Genomic DNA, 26,740 nt, shown 5'->3' on the forward strand with positions numbered 1-26,740 from the left:
AAAACAGAAACAATATTGTTTTGTTTGGCTAAAATTTAATTATGATTTTGATGTCATTTTTGATTTTCATTTATTGTTTGTTTAGACGGAACAAACATTAATGGCTATATTATCATTAACCATAATATTATTATTGTTCGTTATCATTATATCTTTATATATTTCATTGATTAATTAAATGTTCTATTGTTAATCGTTGTGGTTAATTCAAATGAACGCATTTCAAAAAAAAAAGACAATTGTCATTAAATAGAAATGATAATGATTAAAACTGCAGACAAACGATGCTGCAAAAAAAAGAAGAATATTCTGTGAAAATGAAAATTCCATGAAAAAAACTATGAGAATTATTCGATCAGAAATGAGCAAAAAAAAAGAAAAAAAAGTTTTCGTCATTGTCGGTTAATAATGATGTCGAAGAATAGATGAAATGATGGAGAATAAATGAATGAATGAATGAAATATTATTGGCGATTTTCATCGAAAAAAAAATTATTCGCTTTTACGAATGACATTGAACATGAACAAGAAAAATATTATAAAAAAAAACAGAGAAAATCATTCATTCAAATGATCAGCCATATGTAATGATTGTGGCTAATAAAATACCAAACAACAACAATAAATCGATCGAAAATGGATTTGTATGTTGGAAAGAAAAAATATTACATTAACACACAGATGGTCATAACAAGATACAAATGACACAATCCTGAATGATTTACACAATGGATATGTTCATGGGAAAAAAAATGGAAAGTACAAGAGAGAAAAAAAAATCAATCAATTGAATAACTATTGAAGACCTACCCACCACAAACATTCATTGTGGGGGGGGAATTTATTCAAATTATCGAACCATTTTATTATCATCATACAAAAGAAAAACGAAACGGAACAACGATTACTGCTGCTGCTGCTGATGATGAACAAACAAACAGCAAAAAAAAAGTTATGATAACAATAAGAAAAAAAAAGAACTTGCGATTCTCATAATGAAATCAAAATTGTTCTGGCTTGAATGAGAAATGCAGAAAATTGTTCGTTTCAGTTTGTTGCACTGATTCTAAGAAATAAACAATAGAACCGGCTTTATTCGTTTAGTCGAATAGAATTTGGTTTTTTATTGTTGTTTGAACAAAATAATAATAATTGTATAAGAATATAAAGGAAATAAATACCCCTACAAATACAACATTAATATTTGACCAAAATGAATAGACAACGTTTTCTTTTCTTTTTTTTTTTTTTTTTTTTTTTTTTGTTGTTGAAAATATCGAAAAAAAAGAATATGTAATCATCGAAGATGATGATCACGTCTATGAACTAATTTTTTCTTGGAATTTATTTTCCAACACAACAACCAAAAAAAATATGATCTTTCTTGCATTTCAATAATATGTTCAAAAGTTTTTTTTTATTCAGATTTCTTGTTAAAATCCGTTGATTTAATTTTTTGTTGTTGTTGTTTTTTCTAGTTGTTATTCACTTTTGATGTGCTTAGTGGTAGTAATTTTTAAATTCAAACAGAATAAAAAAAGCGAAATAATATAAAAATCATTACGAAATAAATGGTACCCATAGACAAACAAACAAAAATATGGTAAATTTTATTTGATTTTCATTATCATTATTATTTAGTATGTTCCAAATACAATGAGGTGATATAGAATAAAGTATAACATTTAGATTGAAAATGTGAGAGACATGCATTTATTCAAAAAAAAAAAAATAAAAAGAAAAAATGCCATTTTTTTTTTTTTGGTTTAAGTTGCATTATATTCTGTTGAGACATGCGAATGAATGTAACAGTAAATAAACAAAATGGGAAAAAAATATGACATAATAGGCTATGTTTTTTTTTTGCTGTTTGTTTGTTTGTTTGCTTGTCTGATGTTTAAATGTTCATATTCAAAATACATAGAATTCGATTAAGTTGATCATGGATAGTCATCATAATACTATGGATGATTATGATGATAGCCAAAAAAATGTGTGTGTGTCGAATGCGATTTATAGGCTATATTTTTGTCTTTTACATTCAGATGATGATGATGATTATGATTATAGATAATGATAATGGTGATGATCAAATATGTAAAAATTTCGTAAGCGCCATGATCAAGTCAATGATGATGATGATGATGATGATGATGATTGTTGCTGTTGTTCAGAGGTTGATTCAGTAGGTTGAAACATTCCAATCAATTTATTTGTACTGCCGGATGGTATTACTCGATCTGGTGTATCATCATCATCCGTTTGTCCAGAATTTGGTTCAAAAACTTTTTTCATATTATTCACCATTGATTGGCCATTCGATGATGAACCTCGACGTCCATCACCATCAACGCCTTGCGCTTTTTTCTCAAATTTTTCTATCAAACGAGTTGTTTTCGATGGTATCATAATTTTTCCATTCATTTCATTTTCTTTGGCACGTTTTTCAAATTCTTCAATAATACGATTTGGTTGGTAGCTATTGGTCTCGATTTCAGATTCCATTTTTTATTTTATTTGCTGATGTAGACTGAAAAAAAATTGATCGTTAAGAATTTTTTTTTCAATATTCACTTCGGTTTATCGATTGGCAATACAGCATAAATTTTCAACAAACAAATGAATCGACTTCGTAGAAATTGAACTTGCGTATATTTTTCTTAAAATTCAACCATCAGTGGTGTCATAACAAGATTTAATCAAAAAAATTTTTGTTGAATATTTTTTGTTGTTCTTCGCAGTGATATATAGACGTGATATTCAAGCTGATAGACAATCTGGTTTTCGTTGAATAACAAAAAAATATTTTCGTTGATAGGATTTTCTGTGGAAAAAAATAGAACAAAAAAAAATATAATTCGATTATATAATTGGAAAACGAATAACTTAAACATAAACTAATGAAGCAATGAATTTTTGTTTCACAGTCATCATGTCAAACATCCACAAAGTCAAGAACAAATTTACTTACGTAATGTTTATGCAGGCAAAAAACAACCCCCCAATAATATTCGTACCAAACAATGGATAATTTCGTTGTCGAAACTTGGGGTTTATTTTTTGTTATGTTATTCTTCTTCTTCTTCCTGGAATTGAATATATATCATTTATATTACTATATTTATTAAAATTGATTTTTTACTGCATTTCATTAGATAAAATCACCTTGAATATTTGAAGATAATAACAATCAGATCAGGAATTTGAATAATTGATGAAGATGAAATCAAAATGAAAGAATAATATTATGTCGCAAGTTTGTATGATTCCAGTTGTTGTTTGTTATAAAATTCCAAGAAAAAAATAGGCCCAAAAAAACGAAAAAAAAGCAGATCTAGATGGGTAAATAGATAAGAATACAATGAAATTAGTTAGAATATTGAAAAAAATAAGGTATGTAGATGAAAAAAAGTAGCAAATAAATAAAGTGATGAGATGACAATAGTACAAAATAAGGACGCAGATGTTGACATAAGATGATGATAATGATGTTTAACCAGAAATGAAAAAAAAACGAAAAATGAAATCAAACATTGTAGAAAAAAAACTTTTTCGTTTTTTTTCTCGATTCTTCGGAAATAACATTCGCAACGGATATATCAAGAAAAACTAAGAAGAAAATCTTAAGAAAATTGAATATTTAACAAACAAAACAAATCCACGAAATGGTCATTTCAATTTTCAATGTTGGCTTCACTGCATTGTATTTTTTGTCCTGTTTTTTAAGCCTTTTTAAATAGGATTTCTGATGAAAACTTGTGTTTTTTTCTTTCATTTTTTTTTGTGAAAAAAATTATTGAAAAACATAATGCAAAGATATAAAACATGCTTTATAATCGAACAAACAAGAATTTTAAAAAATTGAATAAACACAGGTGTAAACAAAACAAAAAACGTTACAGATTACGTCAACAACAAAAACGAGTGTCTATTACGAAATTAAAGGATAAAACAATATGAAAATTAAATTAAATTACAGTTAAAACAATAGAAAATGGACCGATTTTATATTGTTAATATAGTCGTAATGCATCAAGAAAACAATTTGAAAATGGAAAATGAAATTTGGCGTCAAATAAAAAATTAATAAACAAAAGAAAGAAAAAAATGCATATTGGAAAAATTCTTCTTCTTTTTTCACATTTGATATTAATGATGGATAATAAATACTTTCACGGGAATATAGAAATTTTTTTCCAAAAATATTAGTACATATTCCTGGAATCTTACCATGGTATTGAGAGAGAAAAAACTAACAAACTGCTACTGTCAATAATGGTTTGGTTTGGTTAATATCACAAAGTCTAATAGAAGTTGTTTTTTTAATATTCAAACAGATTTCTATATGCTTCATTTTATCACATTAAATTAGGTGATATCATTTGAAACAAAGTGGAAACAAAAATAGAAATACTTAGAAGAAAAAAATTTTTTTTAATATCATCTTTTTTTCTGTTTTCGGTTATTACTATAATGATAAAATCTTAGAAAATATTTCCTCACAACATCAACATCAACAAAAAAAAAATTCAACTAACAAACTAAGAGAATAAAAATGCAAATTAAATATACAAAAAGGAAATGAAGAAGAAGAAAAAAAATTCTCATCATCATTATTCAACAACATCAATGGCTCAAGGTTTATTTCCCCTATCCCCATTTTTTTATTCATTATCTACATCATCTGATGATTATCGTTATCATTATTATAATTACTTTTATGCATATAATCATCTATAGTTTTCGGCCAAAAAAAGAAAAAATGAAAATTCGACACCAACAACATAGTTTTTTTTTGGGTAGATAATATTTTGCGCTACATTTCTTTTCATTTTTGTTGTCGTATGATATTGAAACCACACATACACACACACACCAACATGGATATTATTAAAGCGGTTTTGTGTTTGTATTTAATGTCAAAATTAGAAGAAAATATCAATAAAAAAAAATAATATAATCAACACAAGTCATTCAAAAAAATTCTTGACTTTCTTTCTTTTCATAATAAATTAAAGATGAAAAAAAGTTTTTTTTCATAAGTATTTACGCAATGCTCCAATTGGATAGTGAAAATTCTTGGTCAGATTATATAATCATTTCGTGTTTCATACAATTTTGTTGATTCTTCTTCTTCATCAACAAAATTTTTGTTTTTGTTTAATTTTCTTTAGAATTTCCGGACATGAATTGCCTACAACCTTCGTTTAAAATCAAATGGTAAGAAAATCAAATGGTCTAAAAATATCATCAACAAGATAAACACGTATATGAACATATGATAGAAATAATGAATTCAGAAAAAAAAACAAAAACAAAAAAAAAAACAAAACTGAAAACAGCCAATGAAAATTCTTTGGAACGAATTATACAAAGTCATGTCTATGTTGTTTTTTTCCCCCATATACAGTAATGATTATCATCATCATCATCATCATCATGATAATCATGGCTCAAACTGTTTCACAATCATTATTCTAAACATCATTTTCATTGTCTGTAACAATCATTATTAATAATATTGTTTATATTCTATTTGTTTATATATGATTCATTTTTTGCTTTGTATAAATGAAATATATGATTATTATTAGTTAAAATTAACGATCGAAGAAAAAAAAATTCATCTTACAACAAAAAAATAATAATGATCTTGGATGAGGGCGAGACAAAAATATTGAAAATCGAAATGTCGAAAGTGGACTTTGTCAAAATGAGCATATGGCACAGCTATAGCAAACTTACAAACATAGAAGAAATCAGTTCAAAGATATTTGGAAATTCATCAAAACCAATTGGAATTTGCGGTTTAAAAAAAGATCCAAATACTTTAAGTAACTTTAAAAAAATTGTTCGTTGAAGGTGAACACATTCCAAAAAAATGTTGAACGAAAAAACGAATTCAATTTGGATTTCATTAAAAGATTAGAAAAAAAATACAATTACAACAATTGTACTGATTGTGAAATGCTTATATTTCACAACCAATCATTAAAAGACAATTTCGTCATTTCGATTTCCGACATTCTATCCATCGCCCAATTGTTATAATCTTATTACATAAAACAAGGAAAAAAAATCGAATTTCCATGTCTAGAAATCAATAAAATAATCATCATAATAATAATGAACAAAATCATACAAGAATCTATTCATCAATGAAACAAAAAGGTTAAATTTAAAAATCTTGTTAGCATCAAATAGGTATTAGAAAGCTTTTAGAATAATATTATTTCAAATTAACAATGAGACAAATATTCTCCAATCGAATGGAAAATTTCAAATTTGAAACAAGAAAGAATAATTGGAAAAATAATCACAAAAATCGATAAACTTGAATGTTTTTGAATAATGAGTGGTTGGAGAGAATAAAAGAAATCACACGATTTGCATACTTAATATCAATTGAACAACAACAACAACAACAAGGACATAAATGACACAAGGAAATTATAATTGAAACAAGATAGATGAATAAAATAAAAGGAAACAACAACAACAACAACGAAAAAAAAGTTGTCATTTGTCGTCACTAAGTTCAGTGTGTGTGTGTAATGTACATTTTCAAGGAACAATTTGAATATTTATTGTTTGATGGACAAGAATAAAATGAATTCTTATTCTTTTATACATTTTATTTAGCAAATCAGAATTTATTTTTATATAAGTCTATAATTATGGAATACTTTGGTGTTTCATGTCAACTTTTTTTTCTTGTCTTGACAGTAAAGTTATATACAAAATACATTAGAATATGAAATGATTTGATATCATACTTATATATAAAATGAAGACCACATGATTCACATAAAACAAAAAAAACATGGAACAAAAAAAAAAGACCAAAAATGTATCATGTATCCCTCACCATCCTCTCTCATTTACAAATTCATTCATTTCACATTGTCCAAACTTTTATTGCCAATGGAAATTTTCACATAATGAATTTTTTTTTTAACAAAAACTTTTGTCTTCCTCCTCTTTTTTTAGATGATAATAAAAATGGGTGTAAATTTTTCCCCATAGAATCATCTGTTTATGATATACGATATATACAGTAAATGTACGATTAAATTATTCGTTATTATTAAAATAAGTTAGTTTGATATTGAAAATCATACTAATGGTAACCGAATGATTCTCAAAGAAATAAAAAAAAACAAATGATAGCTACAAATCGATTGTTTCAATACAATTTTTCTTTGTTTTTTTTTTATTTCGGATGATTGAATTTCAGCTATGAAGATGAATTGTTTATCAATATTAAAAAAAAATATCGATATTAAAAAATGGAAAATTGAAATTTCACCAACTTCAAATCTTGTATATCATAATATTAGTTCTTCAACAACAACAACAACAAAATTTATGAATTTTTCCCAGGCCAAAATACTTCCGCGTAATGTTGTTTCTCTTATTCTATTGATTCATATATTCATAAGATCAATTGAACTTAAGAATATCAAAATGACATTCAAACCAAACAATATCCAAAATGATTGTGATGATAAAATCAAAAAAACAAAAAAAAAAAAAAAACAAACAAGAAGATTATGAATGGAATGTCGTTGTGAAAACACGATCGACACAAAACGAATATAAACGCAAAACAAAAGAATCAAAAAAAAAAAATATTATTGGAACTTATGACGTAACAAAAACAAAATGTCATGCAAAACAAAGGCAAATACTTTTGAAACGATTCAGGGCAACAAAAAAAACTTCAATTCAAATTTTGAATATATGCAAATCATATACAAATGACACATTATAACTATTAACATTTGACATATAAACAAAAAAAAAGAGAATGATGCGTTTTGAACAAATAAGCATCCATTGTTTAATGTCATCAAAACAAAAAAACAAAAGAAAATTCAACCTATTCTCCAAATTTAACTGAATAGATGGGCAAGCAAAAACAAAAACAAAATATTTCCATGGAAACAAACTTGAAAGATCTCCTAGCATTGTATTTTAGATTTAGTTTTTTTTGTTGGAATTCAATCGAAATCGAAATTCAAAAATAAAATATATATTATTTTTTTTCAAATTCATCATGATCAAAATCATTCCAAAAATGAAAAATAAAACATAGAATTGAATTGAATGATGATGATGAAAGTGAAAGAGAATGAGATAATCATTTTTATTTTACATTTGGTATTTAATAATATTATTATTATATTCATTCATCAAACATTCACATCATGATTCAAGGCTGTGAGAAATGAAAAAAAAATTTTCTTTTCTTTTGAAAGAAATATAGTTATCCTAGAAACAAGCAATTCAATTTGCATGATTCTATCAGATCAAAAAAATGGAATTTATAATTTTTTTCAAGTTATGTATGCTTACATAATGTATAATAAGGCGATCAAAGTTGAAATAATAATCACAAAAATGAAATAAAATTTAATGGAACAACAACAAAAAAATATGAAAATTTATGATAAATTTCACACAATTAACAAGAATAATTGTTTGGAATCCAAAAAAAAAATTATGATTTAAAACAGAAACAAACGAAAAAAATTCTGGATAGCTGTTGTTTATAATTTGATGTACAACGATGAAATGCAACAAATTTTTTTTTTTTAATACTCGACTCATTTCAATTTGATGACGAATTATGAAATGTTGATGAACAACAAAAATGTTGTTGCCAATGGATGGATGATGACAGCCATAAAAATTTATATTTACACAACATAAATATTTCTAAACAACATATACATGATTCATTTGTATACTCTATTGCTTGTCTGTGTGTGTGTGTGTGTGGATATTGATGATCTTTATCATCAATATAACAGTAACGGAAGGATATGATACAAAATACAATACAAAATAAATACTCCTATCAATTGAAAAGGAATGTGGTAATGTTGCGGAAGCAAATTATAACGGATTACTTAACCAAAATTTCATATTTTTACTACGTTGTTTGTTATTTATTTGATTTTGATTTTGTTACTTTTTTTTAAAAACTTGCGATGACAAGCAACAAGTTTTGGGTAATCATCAGTCAATCAATCCTATCCTATCCTATCCTATCCTATCATATATGATTTGATTTGATTTTGATTGCATTAGAAAAAAAAGATGTATTTCGTTGTTTTTCTTTTGATAAGGAAATCTGACGAAATAGTAAGATTTTTTTTCTTTCTTCGTTGATCGTGTTAGACTTGAAGCAAATCAACAACAACAACAACAAAATCGATATTAACCTTGAGCAATCAATATTGAATGAAAAAAAAACTGGAAAATTTACAATCAATGAAAATAATTGTAAAGAAATCTGAAAATTTTCAATGCTTTTGGAATCGAACCAAAAAAAAGATGAAGAATTTTTGTTGTTGTTTTGTTCAACCAGAAAATTTCTTCATGATTTGATGAGCTAAACAAAATATCTGGGAAGGGAGGAAGAAAAAATGAAAAACAAAATTCTATTTGAACAAGTTATGATAGCAATTGATTTTTGTTGGCCAAAAACAATGTTCAAATCAATTTTTACGCTATGCACTTTATCAATTATTGGCATACTAAATAATTTTGATCATTTCTTTTGATTTTATAGTCGAATCATTGAACAATCACGTTTTTCTTTTGATTCTGATTCTTTTTCTTTTTGTTTTGCCTTCTTGTTTTTACAAACTATTTACAAGTAAGATTTTTATAATTTTATATCATCAACAAGAAAAATATATAAAAATTTCAACTTTATCAAATTAAACACAACAGTCATTTGAAACAATCAACAAAATGAAAAGAAAACAAAAGAAAAATCATTTATTTTTGTCCATTTTCATTTCTTTTGGATCATTGATTGTAATGGAATGCAATGGAAAAACAAAAACAAAATGATAGCGCTATGAAAATATGTACATATATAAAATAGATCAAAAATTGGCTCAATAAAATTAAACAATACCCAAGTGAAATGATTCATATTTTCTTTCTCTCTCATTCATTGTTTCAATGAAATATATCACGAGACACAATTTAGATGCAAATATTTCATTCATTCATTTTATTTTCTCTTCATATAATGACAAACAATGATGATTATGATGATCATCATCATCACTATTGATGTATTTTGATATCCATAAAAAAATAAATGTGAGTAAATGAAATATGACCAACAACATTAACAACAACAACAACAAAAAAAACAAAACAAGCAAATAAAAACGAATAAATCTATACAGAAAATACGAAAAAAAAACAAGGAAATTTAGTTTTCCATGGAAATAATAATATGTTGTATATATACTCAACGTCAGAAAAAAATGAGAATTTCTATGCATTCTTTATATATTTTGTTCGTTAGTTTATATTTTCATCTGAAAAGAATTCAGAATTTTCCAAAAACAGAAGAAACATAAGTCAAAAAGCGAGTTCATCATTAACAACAAATAAAGATTTTTATGGTCATTTTTTTTTTGTTTTTGGTTAGAAAGATTAATTTTATTATTTTCACACAACAACAACAAAATAACTATTCATAAGAATCATAAATCAAAAAGAAGGAAAAAAAAGACATAAACACCAACACATTTGTGTATTGATTGTGATTTATTTGTTTCCAAGTTGTCATTGAAAATTTAATCAGTTATCGAATTATACCTAGAAAATCTTATCTCAATAAGGTATTTGATATTCATTATTTATTCTATTTTTCAAATGGTCAAATATTGAAATCAAAACAACTGTGAAAATGTGACAAAACTATAAAAATGTGTCAAGTGCAAACATGATCAGAATATAAGAAAAGAATTCTTAAAGAATATGATTTAAGAAGCAATAAGCAACAACAACAAAAAAAACATGAATAAATGAACATAATGAAAAAAGAATTCATCGAATAAAAATATACATGAATCATAGAGAATAAATTCATTGATATATTGAAAATGATTATGATTATAATGATAAGAATTTGGTTTTTTTAGTTTTGTATTAAATGAAATTCAATCAAAATGAATTCTGAATGCATGATCAAAGAAAATAAATAGGACAAATAAATGCATGAATGATGAAAAATAATTTAAATGTATACAGCAAACATTGATTTCGTTAGCTATTTCGATAAATTGATTGAGAAGACAAATTTATCCCCTCCAGAAAAAAAACATCATCTTGTCACAATGATGAATTTTTTTTTTTTTTGGTTTAAAATTTCATTCAAATTTTCTTCCCTTTACAAGCGTAGTGTCATTGAAACGTTCGAAAAAAAAGTGAGAATTCCAAGAATGAAAGAAATGGACCAAAAAAAAGAAGAAAAAATGAATTTCCAACACACAAACATATTTATCACTCTTCAATACAATTTGTCAAAGTCAATTTTTCTGTTGTTGTTGTTGTTGTTGTTGCTGTTTTGATGCCAAACGATTGTAAAGGTGGAAAAAATTCCCATCTGGATTTCAATATAATGTTGGTTTTGAACCATAGTTTTCATCTATAGGGAAACAAATAACAACAAAAAAAAGGTGACTAGAGAATTAAATGGCTTTTAAAAGCGAATAAATTTCGAGCTCAAAGAGAAAAAAAAATCAACAAAACAACCATTATTTAGCCATGGAAATTGAACAATTATGTGAATGTGAATTGTCGACACGTTTTAATTCGGAGAATTTTGTTTTCAAGGTTCATTGATTATGAAAATGTTTGTCGATCGCTTGTGAATGTGTTTGATCGAATTTGAAAACAATTGAAAAACAAAAATAAACGAAAAAAAAACAATAAATGTAAACAAAAACAAACTTTAGCCAATTTAATTCAAATTTCATCGAGTAAACAAGAAAAACCAATTCATTGCACTGTTAAAAATGGTATGACTTTATAAGTTCATAAAGTGGAAGTGTGAACTTATAAGTTCACATTAGACCAAGTGAACATATAAACTCACTTTAAGGAATTGTGAGCTTATAACTTCACTTTAAGGAATTGTGAGCTTATAAGTCCACACTTCCACTTTATGAACTTATAACTTCACTTTAAGGAATTGTGAGCTTATAAACTCATACGAGAACGTTGTGAGTTTATAACTTCATACGAGAAAAAATGTGAGGTTTTTAAAATAAAAATAAAAACCCCTATACGCAAGCGTTTTTTTTTTTTTTTTGATTAAAAAAATCTTGATGCGCAAGTGAAATTAAATTAAATTATCGAAGTTTTTAATTATTTTAAATTTAAAGATATATTATTAATTATTATAATTATTAAACAAGGCTAATAGAAATTTATCAATGGAAATCGTCTCAGGAACATGAAAATAGGACCCGACTTGGTTTTCATTGTTCTATCAATCTTTATAGATTATGACCTCGTGATCAAATGGACAAATAAAGTAAATTAGAATCTTTGCATTCATTCGACACTTGTCGGCATTGAAGTTGGGACAGATAGCAATCGACCATCCCCAACATAAATGTCATTCTTTCTCAATCTTAGCTTGATTCCGTGTTATTGTAGGTAGTGATAAAAAATACTAAAAACAAAACCAATGAGATTAGGAAAAAACATGGAACAAGTTAGACATAAACAACAATCATATTCAATGAGCAAACCTGATAACCAAACATTGTAAACGAACCACACTTAACAAAAATAATGAATAACAACTAATCGAACAAACAGTAGTTTAAATAATCAAAACAGAACCCTAACAGCTAATTTCAATTATGAGGGCGCTCGTCGCCTCCACATGAATTCAAAATTTTTCAAAAAAATTTTCCAAGTCCAAAAATCCAAATTTTTTTGAAAAAAAATAAAATCCAAAATTGTGAGCTTATAACTTCACTTTAAGGAATTGTGAGCTTATAAACTCATACGAGAACGTTGTGAGTTTATAACTCCATACGAAAAACCATGTGAGTTTTTAATTTTAAAAAAATAAAATAAAATCCAAAATTCGAATTTTTAAAGTCATACGAAAAACGTTGTGATTTTATAACTTCACTTTAAGGAATTGTGATTTTATAACTCCATACGAAAAACGTTATGAGTTTTTAATTTTAAAAAAATAAAATAAAATCCAAAATTCGAATTTTTAAAGTCATACGAAAAACGTTGTGATTTTATTCATCATATTTTTTTCGGTTTAATCGGACTAATATTCTGATACTGTCGATTATTACATGTCAGATGCTGAAATAGACAGCTACACACACACAGAAAATAAATGTTTAGTTTGGTTTGTGTATACATTTATGTGGTGAAGAAAAAAAATGTTTTTCATAATAAAAACGCAATGCTTACTTTATTCTGGATCGACAACAACAAAAAAAAACTGACAAAAACGGTGACAATGTTTTTTTTCAAGCTAAAAAACATCATCGAATGAAATATAAAGCAAACAAAGTTGCGTGTTTTTTTTCTTTATCTTCTTCTTTTCCAATAGAAAACATTGAAATTATCAGAGGAAAAAAAAGCAGCTTTAAAATGAATGCAGGATTATTTATACAAGATGATATTAAGAATTTTATCAAAAAGAATATCGAAATATATTAATAAATCGATTTTTTTTTCTTGTTTAACATGATATTGGTTTTTATTATTCTGTTTATTTGTTACTACTATAAGAAAGATGAATAGTTTTTTTGTTATAATTATCCGATTATTATTTTTTTTTCGTTAAATGTTGACAAAAAGAAAACGATAAACAAAAATTAAATTGACTTTTTACTAAGGATCTAAGCTTGTTTTTCCAACCATAGACTCTAAGTAGGTTTTTAAGTGTTGTGTGTAGGTGTTTGTTTGTCTTTTTCATTTTAAATTTTCATTTTGTCACAGGAACATTTTGAAATGCAATCGAAATTCGATCATGAATTTACCATCAGAAAAACAAAATTTGAAGACCACATGATTGTTAGTTTTTTTCAGTGCAATATTCTTGAGTAAAGAATTTATTCATTAGGGCTTAAATTCTCAAAGGGATCCATTCCAAACATGATGATAATGATAATGATCACATGGATTTGACAATCATAAAAAATAGAATAGAATATAAACAGGGTTAAAACAAAAAAAAGATAATTAAAAAGAGATTATGTAATTCTGAGAAAATTCTCAAAGATATATTTTTCATTCAACGAAAGAAATCAAAAGAGAGAGAGAGAGAATGGAATCAAATCAAGAATCGTATTTTTAAAATTCTAATCAAACACAATTACCAAATCAACGATTAAACATAAAATTACAATTGATTCAAAAAAGAAATCTTTTCAGAAATTTAAACAAGGTCGGAAGTTAAAATGTAATCCATACAGCATGCGCATTTTTTCGATTCAAAAAAATGTGGATAATGATTGAAGGAAAAAAAGCCGAATCATTTAGACACAAAGAAACTTCTTCTTCTTCTTCTTTTTTTGAACGTTTTTCAAACTAAATAAATTTGATGATTGAATGAATTTTTTCTCAAAAAGATGCCGAACAAAAAAAAATTTCGATAGAATCCTGAACAAAAGAATCATTTTTAAAGCCTTATCATGCAGAATTGAAAAGAAAAGAAAACTTTATCATCAAATTAATGAGAAAATACTTGAAAATTTAACAAGGAAAACAATGAATTTTCTATGCTTTTATTTTATATATATCGATATATATTTATATTATGGTTAAATAACGATGATTCTTTTATTATTGAACACAACACAATTTCAATCGAAATAATTCTGGCAAGTTTTTATCCTATAAAAAAAAATCTATTCATTTTGATGATTCTTAACAATCTGATTGTTGTCGATATTCTTGAAAAATTTAAAAAAAGAGTGAAAACAAAATAAATCAAAATTCAGTAATTTCAGAAATTACTATATTTTTCAAACAATGCATTTATTTGACAAGATGATGACAATAATTTTGTTTGATGAATGATACTCAAAAGTGTAAACAATGATGATAATGATGATGATACAAATAACAAGCCAAAAAAAAGAAGAAAAAAAAGTGTTATGAAAAGTTTTTATTTTTTTGGTGACGTTTGCAATAATAATAATTATTATTATTATAATGATGATGATGATGATGGCAATCATCATATATTGTACAATAATATTTTGTCAAAATAATGTATAAATGGGAAAATTTTTTTTCTTAACATGATTCTAAAATAAACATTTACCATTAAAATATTGATGAATAGAGTGAATAGGTGCAGAAATGATAATTATTAATGAGATTCAGTCAAATTCAATTAAATGAAAGAATTCAATTATAGAATATTCATTTAAATAAATTGGGGAAAAAAAAGTTTCAACATAAAAAACTGTATGAATTATTTTAAATGTCCATTAGCATTTTATCACAAGTTAAATTTCCTGGTCAATAAGCAGAAAAGTTGGCAATGTCTATTTTTTTTTATTTGTTTAAAACAAATAAAATAATCTTCTTATAATCAATTTTTCATCAGAATTATGATTATCAATGATTCTGATGAAAATTCGAGATGGATGATTGAATCAGATGATAAAATTCAACCATCCACAACAAAAGATAAATACAAAACAAAAACAAACATTAATGATCAAAATAGAACCATAAAAGACTTAAAACGAAAAAAAAATGTGAAACCGAAAATATCATTAATAAAACTAATCATCGGAAAAAAAGAACTGATCAACAAGAAAATAGTATCCGATATATTTAATTGAATGAATGAAAAACAAAAACAAAAATCAGGCCTACGATCAACAATGATCATTGGATATAATATAAAGACAACAAACATATAAAAACTATCATCGAATTAGTCGGAATATCTTGTTCATTTTGTTTTTTTGTTGTTCATTTTGTTCATTGTGCAATATGAAACCCAATGCCCATTAACGAAACAAAATGTTATATATAAAAAAAAATTGACAAAAGACAAATGATATAAAAATAATTAAAATTAGTATAGGGATATACAATCAATGAATAAATAGATGATAATAGAGAATATCAAGATATATTTCGTATTTAGAATCATTTAGAATTAATGATGAAAAATCTCTTATTTAATATATCATTGAAACCGTAAATATATAAAAATGGCAATCATAATAAAAATGATGATTCGATCCATGAGGAAATGGATTATTTTCATTGGATCTAACCGAATTTTTTTTTGTGAATAAAACGGTGGTAAGAAAACCCAATAAAAACGATTTATTGAACAACAACAATGATCATCAATAAATATAATGAATGGAAAATTATAATATACAGTTGGAAACGATCAAATGATTGTATTTTCGCGCATCTTCAAAACTTATTTCATTTCTTTTCTTTAGATTAGAAAACTAAAGTAATGAAACATTACCAAGAGCCTTTAGGGTAATAAAATTCCAGGGAATAAAATGTGATCATTTTTATGTTCAACTCAACTCAACAACAACAACCATCACAATATACCGAGAGAGTAATTTGATTGGTGAGTCTAAATTTAACGGATTACTGAAAAAAATAGAACTGGTCAAATGATCAGAAGAAGAAGAAAAAAATTGATTCATGTTTCAATAAATTCAGATTCAGATTTCTTTCAAAGTTTCCTGTCCTTGTTTGTCATGTTTGAAAATTTGAAATGAAAACGATAGGAGAGAAATTCTCTTTCAAACAAGATTATATTTATAAGTCGCATTCGTTTTTTAGACAAGCACAAAAAAACAAACAATGTGAACAAATAACGAATGAAAACAAAACGAGAGGAAAAAACAATCAAAATTATCATGATGAAAGATTAATGACAAATACTTTGATTGATTAATGAATTGGTTTAGAATCTTAGAATTTTTTAGATTGATTACCCAAGAAAAAAATGGGATTCGGATGCGTAAATATAAAAATTGATTCGTATTGATATTGTGCTATATGCATTCGCAATAAGCAAAATAGAAAAAAAATCCTAAAAGACATCTTTTGACAACTCGAACCGAACAAAGATTTATTGTTTGTTTTCGTGATTCATGAAAACAATTTTTTTTCTCTCAAAAAATACCATATTCATGCGACAACATCCACAACATCCAAAAAACAACAACAAAACATTTGTCAAGACATTGGCAAAATCTATTTTCGTACCTCGAGGATATTGTATATTCACAAACATTATTGCAAATAAATAAACGAAGCATATATATAAATCTAATAATTTTGTCGTTTAATATCCACCAAAAATGAAATATATTTTCGTTTAAATTCATAACCAAAATAATAATTGATTATTTTTTACCACGATCGTATCATAAATATTTCTCAATAAAGATATTCGTAAAATTGGTTTCCAAAATTCCTGTAATTGCTTTCAAAAACACGCAAAAAGGTTATGAAAACAACTACAAATGTGCGATTTCATTATTATCATCATCTTAATCACATCATAAATATCATCATAGAAACTGATGATCACTGAACTATCTCGTTTTCTTTTTCTTGTACTTGAATTAATCAAAATAAACTCTAACACTTTTTTTCAAAAAAAAAGATCAATGAATCGATAATTTGATCACCATTGTAATCGATAAATGGATTTGGATAGCACCAACCAACACAAAAAAAACGATCAATATTTCATTGTCTCTATAATTGCAAAAAGAAAAAGAAAAATAACAAAAATCAACAATGATGATTGTAAATGGAATAAAATTAATGAATAAATGAATGAATGATTATAGATAAAAGTTTCAACAACAACAACAAAAAAAGAGTTGAAAAAAGAAATTATTCCAATGTTATCTTAATAGTAGATGATAGCGAACAACATGATAACCAAATGTAATGAATGAATCTGATAGATTGGATCGTTTTCTGGTTAAAAAAACCCAGAAGTGGCGGTCTCTGAGGATTTTAATCGATACTGATTTGTAGATACATTATTACCAAAAATATATGCAAAAAAAACTAATGAAAAGGAGATAGAAAAATGAATTTCCAAACATAAATCATTTTCATTTGTTTAAAAAAAAAAAAAAAATGTGAGTAGGAGTGATAAATGTCGTTACAACCAAAATGATAATAATTAATCTCCAAACATGAATTAGGTCAATGAAAATTGTTGTTATTGTTTTTTTCTTCTTCTGAGATTTTCTTCTCACGTAGCTTTCAGCAATAACAAGGAAAAAAAACTGAAAATTTCATTCACTTTTTTTCCTGTTATTGCAACCATCATCATTTTTTTCTCCTAATCAAAACAGGTTAATAGGATATTTATTAGTAATTAATCAATCAATCAATCAATCAAATCTTTAAATCGAAATCGAAATCCGTCAATACATAATGACAAAAACAACAGCAACAACGAAAGTCAATAATGAATTGAAATATCATTTTAAAAAATTGATATTATCATTGAAAAAAAAGTAACACTCAATAATTATTGATTGATTGATTGACAGGGACATTTTTATCTTTGTTTTTTTTTAAATTGTTTTTTAATAACCAAGCAATCATTCGGATTACAATTAATTTAGATGATAATGATGGTGATAAAACGAGAGTTATTTTGATGATGATGATGATCGTGTCCATGACAATGAAAATTTTAAAATTTGATAATTTTTTTTTCTTTTGATTGAAGAATCAATTCTATTCCGGACTATCTCATTTCAACGATTCAATTTTTTTTTGAAAATCAAATATCCAAATTACAAAACTTAAGATGATTCAATTGGAAAACAAAAACAGAAATATTTCGATATTAAATTTAGAATGATAACAGGATTTAGCTATAATTTTATGCTTCAAAAAAAAATTAATCGATTGGTCGATTAATTTTATCAATCTCAAGATGATCAACTGAGGATATTTTTTTTTGCATTTGCCTAAAGTATCGATTTTTTTTGGGTTATTGTTTTACAGATTGATTTCGATCTTATGGAAATGAAGTTTGATGATTGTTTTTCTTTTTATTTCTGTAGCTCAACATTATTTTCTCATCATCATTTCATGACCCTAAGGGTCTGTTTTATTAGATCATTTTGATTTTCGTGTAATTCTATACAATACTATTGTTTGTTTGTGTGTGTGTTTTCACGGTGCTGAAATTGATTCATTATGGAAATGAATGAATTTAACCGATTGAAAATGGATGATAATTCACCAGATTCAATCGCAGATAATGATTCTGATTCACATCAATCTCCATCAACTGAATTTTATCATCGTGATTCAGTTTTTGTCAATCAAAATCAGATTAAACAACGAAGAATAAGTCGCGAAGATGATGATACTGATGATGATGATGATGAATTGAATCGAAACACAAAGTTCAATATGAAACGACAATCAAGTAGTGGATCATCACAGGTTCGATTTAAAATCGATGATAATTCTGATAATTCTGATGATGATGATGATAATGATAACAACAATGTTCAACAAAACAAACCTTTAAAACATAAACCAAAACCTATATCCATTGATAACAATAAAGCCGGTGCAATGAAATTACGTTCGACATTATCTTCATCAACAAATCGTTCAACATTAACGACACCAACATCTGCTAATAAACGTATAAGTTTTGCACAATTTGATCATGTTTTTAAATTTGATGAATCAATGACAAACACATCAACGAATAATGATAAAAAAATAGATGAACAAACTAATGAAACAAACGTTGTTGACCAAAATGAAGATAAGTAAGTTAATATATACACTCAATTTGTCTAAAATCACCTGAACAAATTCTGATACAAACTGAAATATACTGATGATTCATTTGAAATGAATGAAACGGTTTTTTAAAATGTTTGTTTTTTGTTTTGAAAGTTTGATCATAATCATCAGAAACTATAACAGGCAACAACAAGAGCTGAATGAAATATAGAATTTTAAAAGGCAAAACATTTTATAAACCAAATCTTTAGTCATAATATTCTAATGATAATGATCACTGGTTTTTTTGTTCACTGGTTTCATTTTGATCGATCGTAAATCAGCCATGAAGAAAAAAATGGAAATGGATTGACAATCGATCGATATACGATCACCAAACCATGCGTCATTGTGTGTTATTGTTATTATTAATTTTAGCAAAAAAAAGAGAAAGAAAGAAAAAAAATCAGGACAAACAAACCTTGCAATATGTTCAAAGATTGACGCTGTTAATATTGTTGACGTTAATATGTCGTCGGCTTTCCGTTGGTTGGAAACAAAAAGAGCCAGAAAAGCTGTTTTATACTTTACAACAAGTATTGAATTTGATTTGAACAAATTCGTATGGATTCGTAAAGCAATAACAAAACATACATAAACAAATGAAGAAGAAAAAAATTTAACTTTTAAACATGTGAGCAGCATATATTAGAGAGGTCATTAGCCGGTCTATACCACTTGAATGTTTGGTTTTGCTATAGACAATTTCGGACATTGATGATGATGATGGACAAGAAATATCAACAAATGCAAAAAAAACGAGCGAACGAAAAAATGAGCAGACAAAATAATTCAAACACTGATTTCCGAAAAAAGAAACGAATGAAAATAATAAGATTTTGTATAAACGTTTGTAAACTAATCGTCGAGTTATGAGAATGATTATGTTGGATATATAAGAGTATTCTATTTTCAGTCTCTGTTTTTTTCTATTTAAGTTTGAGTATTTTTCTTTATTTTGTTTGTTTGTTTGTCCAGTTTCTCTTATTTAAGAAAACTTTGGGCAACAAAAATTGAAAATTCTCATTTTGTTGTTTTGGTTTGGTAATAATTTTAACAATGAAATGATTGGTTCACAATCAAATAGAGATTTTCAAACAAATAGCTACTGTGTTTTCTTCGGTAATCTAGATATTAGGAAAAAAAGACAAATAGCCAAGAATTACTTCAAAAAATGCAAATTTTCTAAGAAAAAATACCTTTAATGATGTTTGAGAATGATTTTTTGAAAAAGAGAAAAAAAAAGTTTTGTAAACAAATCCCACAAATGTGGTCCAAAAAAAAAAACTTTCCAAAGCGCCAAAATAAAAAAAAATTCGCTGCAGACACACTGCAGACAGACAGACAGACACATTTTTTCGGGTTTTCGAGTCAAATAAAAAAAAGAAAAGAATAATTCTTTTTGAACACTGTTCACAGAGAACGTTTTTTCTGGAACAAACATTCGATTTACACATGTGCACAAAAGAATTTTCCTGTTTTATGAATGATGAAGCTTCGATTTTATTTTTTTTGTTTGATTCAATTAAATTCAAAATAGAAATAATTAATCTTGGTTAGTTTTTATGCAAAACAATTTATGAAATGTGTGTGGGTGGGTGAAATGATAAAATTATCTATTCAAGTCAAGAAGATTTAAAAAATAGAAAAACTTTTTCCGCATAGGAAATGTGAATGTATTAGATGAAAAATTGAATTACTTCGAGCCAAGTTGAGATAATAAAATAAGATAAGAGAAAGCTATTTTCATTCATAATTTTGTTTTTAGCCATATAAAGCCGTTTTTTAAACTTATTTGAAGAAAGGAAATCTTTTTTTTTGCAAAGTCACGTCATCTTGAATTTTCTAAAAAAAAGGATGAAATCCGGAAAAATATTGAAATTTTCTTTGAAATGAATTGTTATTGATTATTAATCAATTTTTTCTGATTTTCTTTTCTTTTAATAGTAAAACATATACATGGGATTCGTTCAAATCGATACCTACACAGGATGAAGATTTAAGTTCCAGTTCAAATTGGGTGAAATTTTTTCTAAAATTATTGAAATTATTATCACATGCAATTTGTTTTATTTTGGTATTGGTTACGGCTGTAATAGCTAAATTATTTTTACATTTAATGGCCAATATGACACGTGTTGATAAAAGTATACAGATTTGTAAACAAAATCTACTTGATGATAGTTATGATCATTCAGCATTGGTACCATTATATACACGTTTAGAATTAAAATCCAATGAACGTATTGCATGGATATGGATGTTATTTTTTACATTGATTGCACCCGATATATTACTGTTTTTTCGTAGTATACATTCATGTTTATTTAAAAATTATTCACTTCCGGATCTGTATTCAACATTAATAATATTTTTATCAAGTACATTCGAAGTAATTGGTATTTCATTATTGGTTTATGTTGTGTTACCATCATTCGATACAATTGTTGGTTTAATGATAACAAATTCATTATTTCTTATTCCATCATTATCTCATTTTATACGTGTTATTAAAATGAATAATAATAATAATGATGAACAAAAACGACAAACACTATCGAATCTTATAATGAAAATTTTATATCTAATAGCATTTTTATTTCAAATTATCGCTATTGTATCATGGCCAATTTTAATAGCTATAAAAGATTCACAATATAAATCAACAACAATTGAAGATAATGTTTTTGATCCAAAACCTGATGACATTCATTTAACATGGATTATTCCTATTGCATGTTTTTTAATAACATTTAGTTATTGGGAAAATTTTTTGGACAACAATGATCCTGACAATGAAAATGATGATTTATCATCAGAAATCAAAAATCGATTTTTGAAATTATTATACAAGATTAAAAATAGTTCGAAACGAAGTAAATTTGCCATCTATTTATTTGTATCGATTTGGAAATGTTTACTTCATTTGGCCATCATGTTAATCATTCAGGGTATATTCGCCATTCATTATTCTAAGACGACAGATGCTGGTGATAATGATGTTGATGATGATAATAATCATAATCATTTGAACCGAATGGCCGATATGATGAATTTTATGTTTGCCAATTTTAGTGAAGCATTTCGTAAGCATCCTATTCCATTGGTAGCTAATGTTGGATTCAATTGTAAATATATTTGTGTTACATTAAAATCAAATTACTAATTTGATGTTCTAATACATACATAGATCGCCATCCAACAATCGATTCTGATCCAATGTTGCCGATTTCGATTGGATTGATACAAATTACAGCAGCCTTTTTTTGCTATCAAACAATCAATTTTGTCTGTAAAATCTGTATCCAACCGTTAGGATTTGGATTGCCTATTACATTAGCAATGCCGATAACTGTTTCATTGGCACATTCATTGGGTCAGATTGCCATCAATGATCGATGCTGGCTACCCGATCATTGGCACATTTTCGATTATACATTTTTTAATGTTCCTTATGATATTTTCGATTATAAATGTTGGATAAATTATTTATTCTATATTATATGGATGATAACTTTCATATCACAAATCATTATAACTAATCATATTTGGATTTCATCCAAAGAACGATTAGCATCAACAAATCAGCTATTTATGTTGCCATTATATTCTTCGGCATTTATCGATCAATCATTAATGTTGAATCGGCGCCGTAATTATGATAATGATATCTGGTCTACATTGAATGAAAATGAATTGGATTCATTAAATAATGATCGAAAATCGCCTGTTCAAGAACTACATCGAAAATCTTCCAAAGAAAATGATGACAATGATATTCGTATCTTTGCCTGTGCAACCGTATGGCATGAAACGGCTGACGAATTATTACAAATGTTAAAATCAATCATGCGAATGGACAAAGATCAATGTTGTCGATCATTGGCTGTCAATTATCTAGGGGTTAAAAAACGTGATGTTGATTTTTATCGATTTGAAAGTAGGCATACGATTGATAAAAAAAAAAAATAATAATAATAATTTGTCATTTATTTTCCAATTTCATTTTTATCAGCACATTTATTTGTTGATGATGCATTTAAAAAAGGTAAACATTATAAAAAGAATGCCAACGATTTGGATATAAATGAGTATGTACAAACATTGATCGATGTGTTGGATGAAGCGGCACAAAATGTTCATCAACGTTATCTCAAAATCAAACAACCGAACATTCATTTAACACCGTATGGTGGCCGTATTGAATGGACATTGCCTGGCCGTACTAAATTGATTGCTCATCTAAAAGATTCGGCAAGAATCAGACATCGAAAACGTTGGTCTCAAGTGAGTTTCGGAATTTTTTTTATTTAAAATCTATCCAAAGCATATCTAACTCCTAATTATACTTTCGCTAATTGTCCAATTTTGCATTTCAGGTGATGTACATGTATTATTTATTAGGTTATTTAATCTATCAGCAAGAACCAGATCGAAGAGATATATTAATGAAAAACACATATCTATTGGCATTAGATGGTGACATTAATTTTCAGCCAGACGCTGTTTTACTTTTAGTCGATTTAATGAGAAAAAATTCGAAATTAGGAGCTGCATGCGGACGTGTACATCCGGTTGGTGTAGGGCCAATGGCTTGGTATCAAAAATTTGAATATGCTATTTCACATTGGTTACAAAAAGCAACTGAACATGTATTTGGCTGTGTTCTTTGTAGTCCCGGTTGTTTTTCATTATTTCGTGCATCCGCTTTGTCTGATACGAACGTGATGAATCGTTATACAACTAAACCAAGTGAGGCCATTCATTATGTTCAATATGATCAAGGTGAAGATCGATGGCTATGCACATTATTATTACAACAAGGTTGGAAAGTTGAATATTCGGCAGCATCCGATTCGTTTACTCATTGTCCCGAAGGATTTGATGATTTTTATATTCAAAGAAGACGTTGGGCGCCATCTACTATGGCAAATGTTATCGATCTATTGAAAAGTTATAAAAATACTGTTCGAGCAAATGATGATATTTCATCACTTTATATGCTTTATCAAGCTGGTCTAATGTTAGGTACAATCTTAAGTCCGGGAACAATTTTTCTAATGTTGGTCGGAGCTGTTAATAATTCATTTGGATTAAAAAATGAAATATCATTTTACATTAATATTATTCCAGTTTTGATATTCGTTTTGGTATGTTTTTTCGCCAAAAATAAGATACAGATTCTGGTAGCACAGTTATTCAGTACATTTTATGTAATGTTAATGTTAGCTGTACTTGTATCGACCTTTATTGAAATCTATGAAGAATCAATTTTTTCACCATCCGTTATTTTCTTTGTCGGAATGTTTGCTGTATTCGTTATATCAGCATTAATTCATCCACAAGAAATTTCCTGTCTAATACCTGTCATTATATACATGCTAATGATTCCTAGCATGTATTTATTGTTGACTTTATATTCAATTATTAATATGAATATAGTAGTTTGGGGTACACGTGAAAATCCTAAAACAACCGAACAAACACAACAAACAATTCAACCGGCACCAAAACAATCGGATAATCTTTTCAACGATGTACGACAATATTTTCGAAATCGATCACGAAAATTAGAAATATTTAATTGTGTTTGTTGTGGAACACCTAGAAATGATGATGAATTTACCTTGTTGCATGAGATTAAAAATTCAATGCAACAAGTACAATCTGATATGGAAAAAGTAAAAACACAGAATTCATTAGGCAGTAATATTATTCGTCGAATGAGTTTATGGAATAGGCGACGATCAACAATTGCTGAACCATCTTCGAATCAATCCGAACAAGATCCATTATTGGAAAATGATTTAGAAAATGAAGATATTTTATTGAATATTGCTGATCAAGTTGATCAGAATAAAGAAAAAGAAGATGAAGAATTTTTGTATGTACGACAGCCACGATGGATACATAATGATCATCTTAAAAATGCCGACATTATTTCGATCGATGAAGAGGAAAAACAATTCTGGACAATTTTCATAGAAAAATATCTAAAACCATTGGACAAAAATGTTGAACATGAGAAAAAAGTTAAATCTGATTTGATTAATCTAAGAAATCAGGCATTTTTTGCCATGAGTATTATCAATATTATATTCGTTCTATTTGTTTATCTTATGCAATTACATAAGGATATTTTCAATTTTGATATTACACTATCACAGCAGCAAAATGGTACAAAAACAATATTAATCGATGATGAAGAACATGACATTCCTATTTATAATACGAAAAAAATTGCCATGGATCCTGTTGGTTTTATATTGATACTATTTTTCGGTGTAATTCTAATTATTCAATTTATTGGAATGTTATTACATCGAATGGGTACATTAACACATTTGCTTGCATTTACTGATTTACATTTTTTCCATGTTCGAGCTGAAGATATTAAAGAAAAACGACAATTAGATCAAAATGCTTTTCAATTGGTTCAATCAATTATGGATGATACGGAAGAATCCGATACAAAAGATTATGGTTATTTTGATATGGAAGATTTTTTCCGTCCTTCAATGTATAGAGTTATGGATCCATCAAATGCATATGGTTTGTTAAATGAAAAAAGAAAAATAATTTCCCATTACAATTAATTTGACTTATTCCTTTTCACTTATTTATACATTCACAGAAATCATCAAAAAAATTAAACCCAATACAAATGTTTCCAAACGTAAATTGGGTGCAGAATTATCAAGAAGAAGTTCAATATTTGTTGGTCGTAGTCATTTCTATACGGATGTGATTCCTGAAAATGATGAAAATCCGGATCATGATGGTGATGATAATGATGGTAATCATCATTCAAAAGGTATAGCCTAATTATTTTCTAATGATACAATTTAAAATTTTTAAAATTTTCTTTTTGTTTTTCAATTATCTAGAAAATGTATCCGATTCTGATTCCAACGAATCAACAACCGATCATATTTTCAGCCGAGAATCATCACCAATTAGAAAACATGCACCACTTGTATTTACAGAAAGCACAAAACTTTAAGATTTCTTTTTATATCTTTTTTTGTCTAATTAAAACTAAATAAATACTAATTATCAATAAATTTTTGATGTTTTTTTTTCATTTATATTTTAT

General features: G+C 26.6%; 2 protein-coding genes and 1 long non-coding RNA gene across 5 annotated transcripts; 1 reads left to right on the forward strand and 2 right to left on the reverse strand.

Moving 5' to 3' along the window:
* Positions 1-1,874: 1,874 nt before the first annotated feature.
* LOC113793238 (uncharacterized) lies at positions 1,875-20,960 on the reverse strand. Of its 2 annotated transcripts, none has more exons than XM_075822029.1 (5): positions 20,844-20,960; positions 20,066-20,771; positions 3,166-3,334; positions 2,972-3,086; positions 1,875-2,824 (listed from the first exon to the last, which is right to left on the reverse strand). In XM_075822029.1, the coding sequence occupies exon 5, from the start codon at positions 2,503-2,505 to the stop codon at positions 2,122-2,124; it is 384 nt and encodes a 127-aa protein (XP_075678144.1). In that variant the 5' UTR covers positions 2,506-2,824; positions 2,972-3,086; positions 3,166-3,334; positions 20,066-20,771; positions 20,844-20,960; the 3' UTR covers positions 1,875-2,121. The 2 variants fall into 2 exon arrangements, with proteins under 2 accessions (XP_075678144.1, XP_075678145.1); XM_075822030.1 differs by having other exon boundaries at positions 2,972-3,115.
* On the reverse strand, positions 12,166-12,858 carry LOC142646201 (uncharacterized). Its single transcript, XR_012847171.1, has 2 exons — positions 12,576-12,858; positions 12,166-12,496 (listed from the first exon to the last, which is right to left on the reverse strand). It is a non-coding gene; the product is annotated as an uncharacterized LOC142646201 (long non-coding RNA).
* LOC113793220 (chitin synthase chs-2-like) lies at positions 18,810-26,708 on the forward strand. Of its 2 annotated transcripts, none has more exons than XM_027343213.2 (7): positions 18,810-19,628; positions 21,592-22,772; positions 22,835-23,584; positions 23,660-23,931; positions 24,024-26,196; positions 26,279-26,440; positions 26,532-26,708. In XM_027343213.2, the coding sequence occupies exons 1-7, from the start codon at positions 19,039-19,041 to the stop codon at positions 26,645-26,647; spliced, it is 5,244 nt and encodes a 1,747-aa protein (XP_027199014.2). In that variant the 5' UTR covers positions 18,810-19,038; the 3' UTR covers positions 26,648-26,708. The 2 variants fall into 2 exon arrangements, with proteins under 2 accessions (XP_027199014.2, XP_027199013.2); XM_027343212.2 differs by having other exon boundaries at positions 18,812-19,628; positions 26,279-26,458.
* The last annotated feature ends 32 nt before the right edge of the window (positions 26,709-26,740 follow it).

Source organism: Dermatophagoides pteronyssinus, unplaced genomic scaffold (assembly GCF_027571235.1).
Source record: "Dermatophagoides pteronyssinus isolate colony J.1.1.1.1 unplaced genomic scaffold, Derpt_VIB-CSIC_2022.12 sq0001, whole genome shotgun sequence".
Taxonomy (NCBI): Eukaryota; Metazoa; Arthropoda; class Arachnida; order Sarcoptiformes; family Pyroglyphidae; genus Dermatophagoides; species Dermatophagoides pteronyssinus.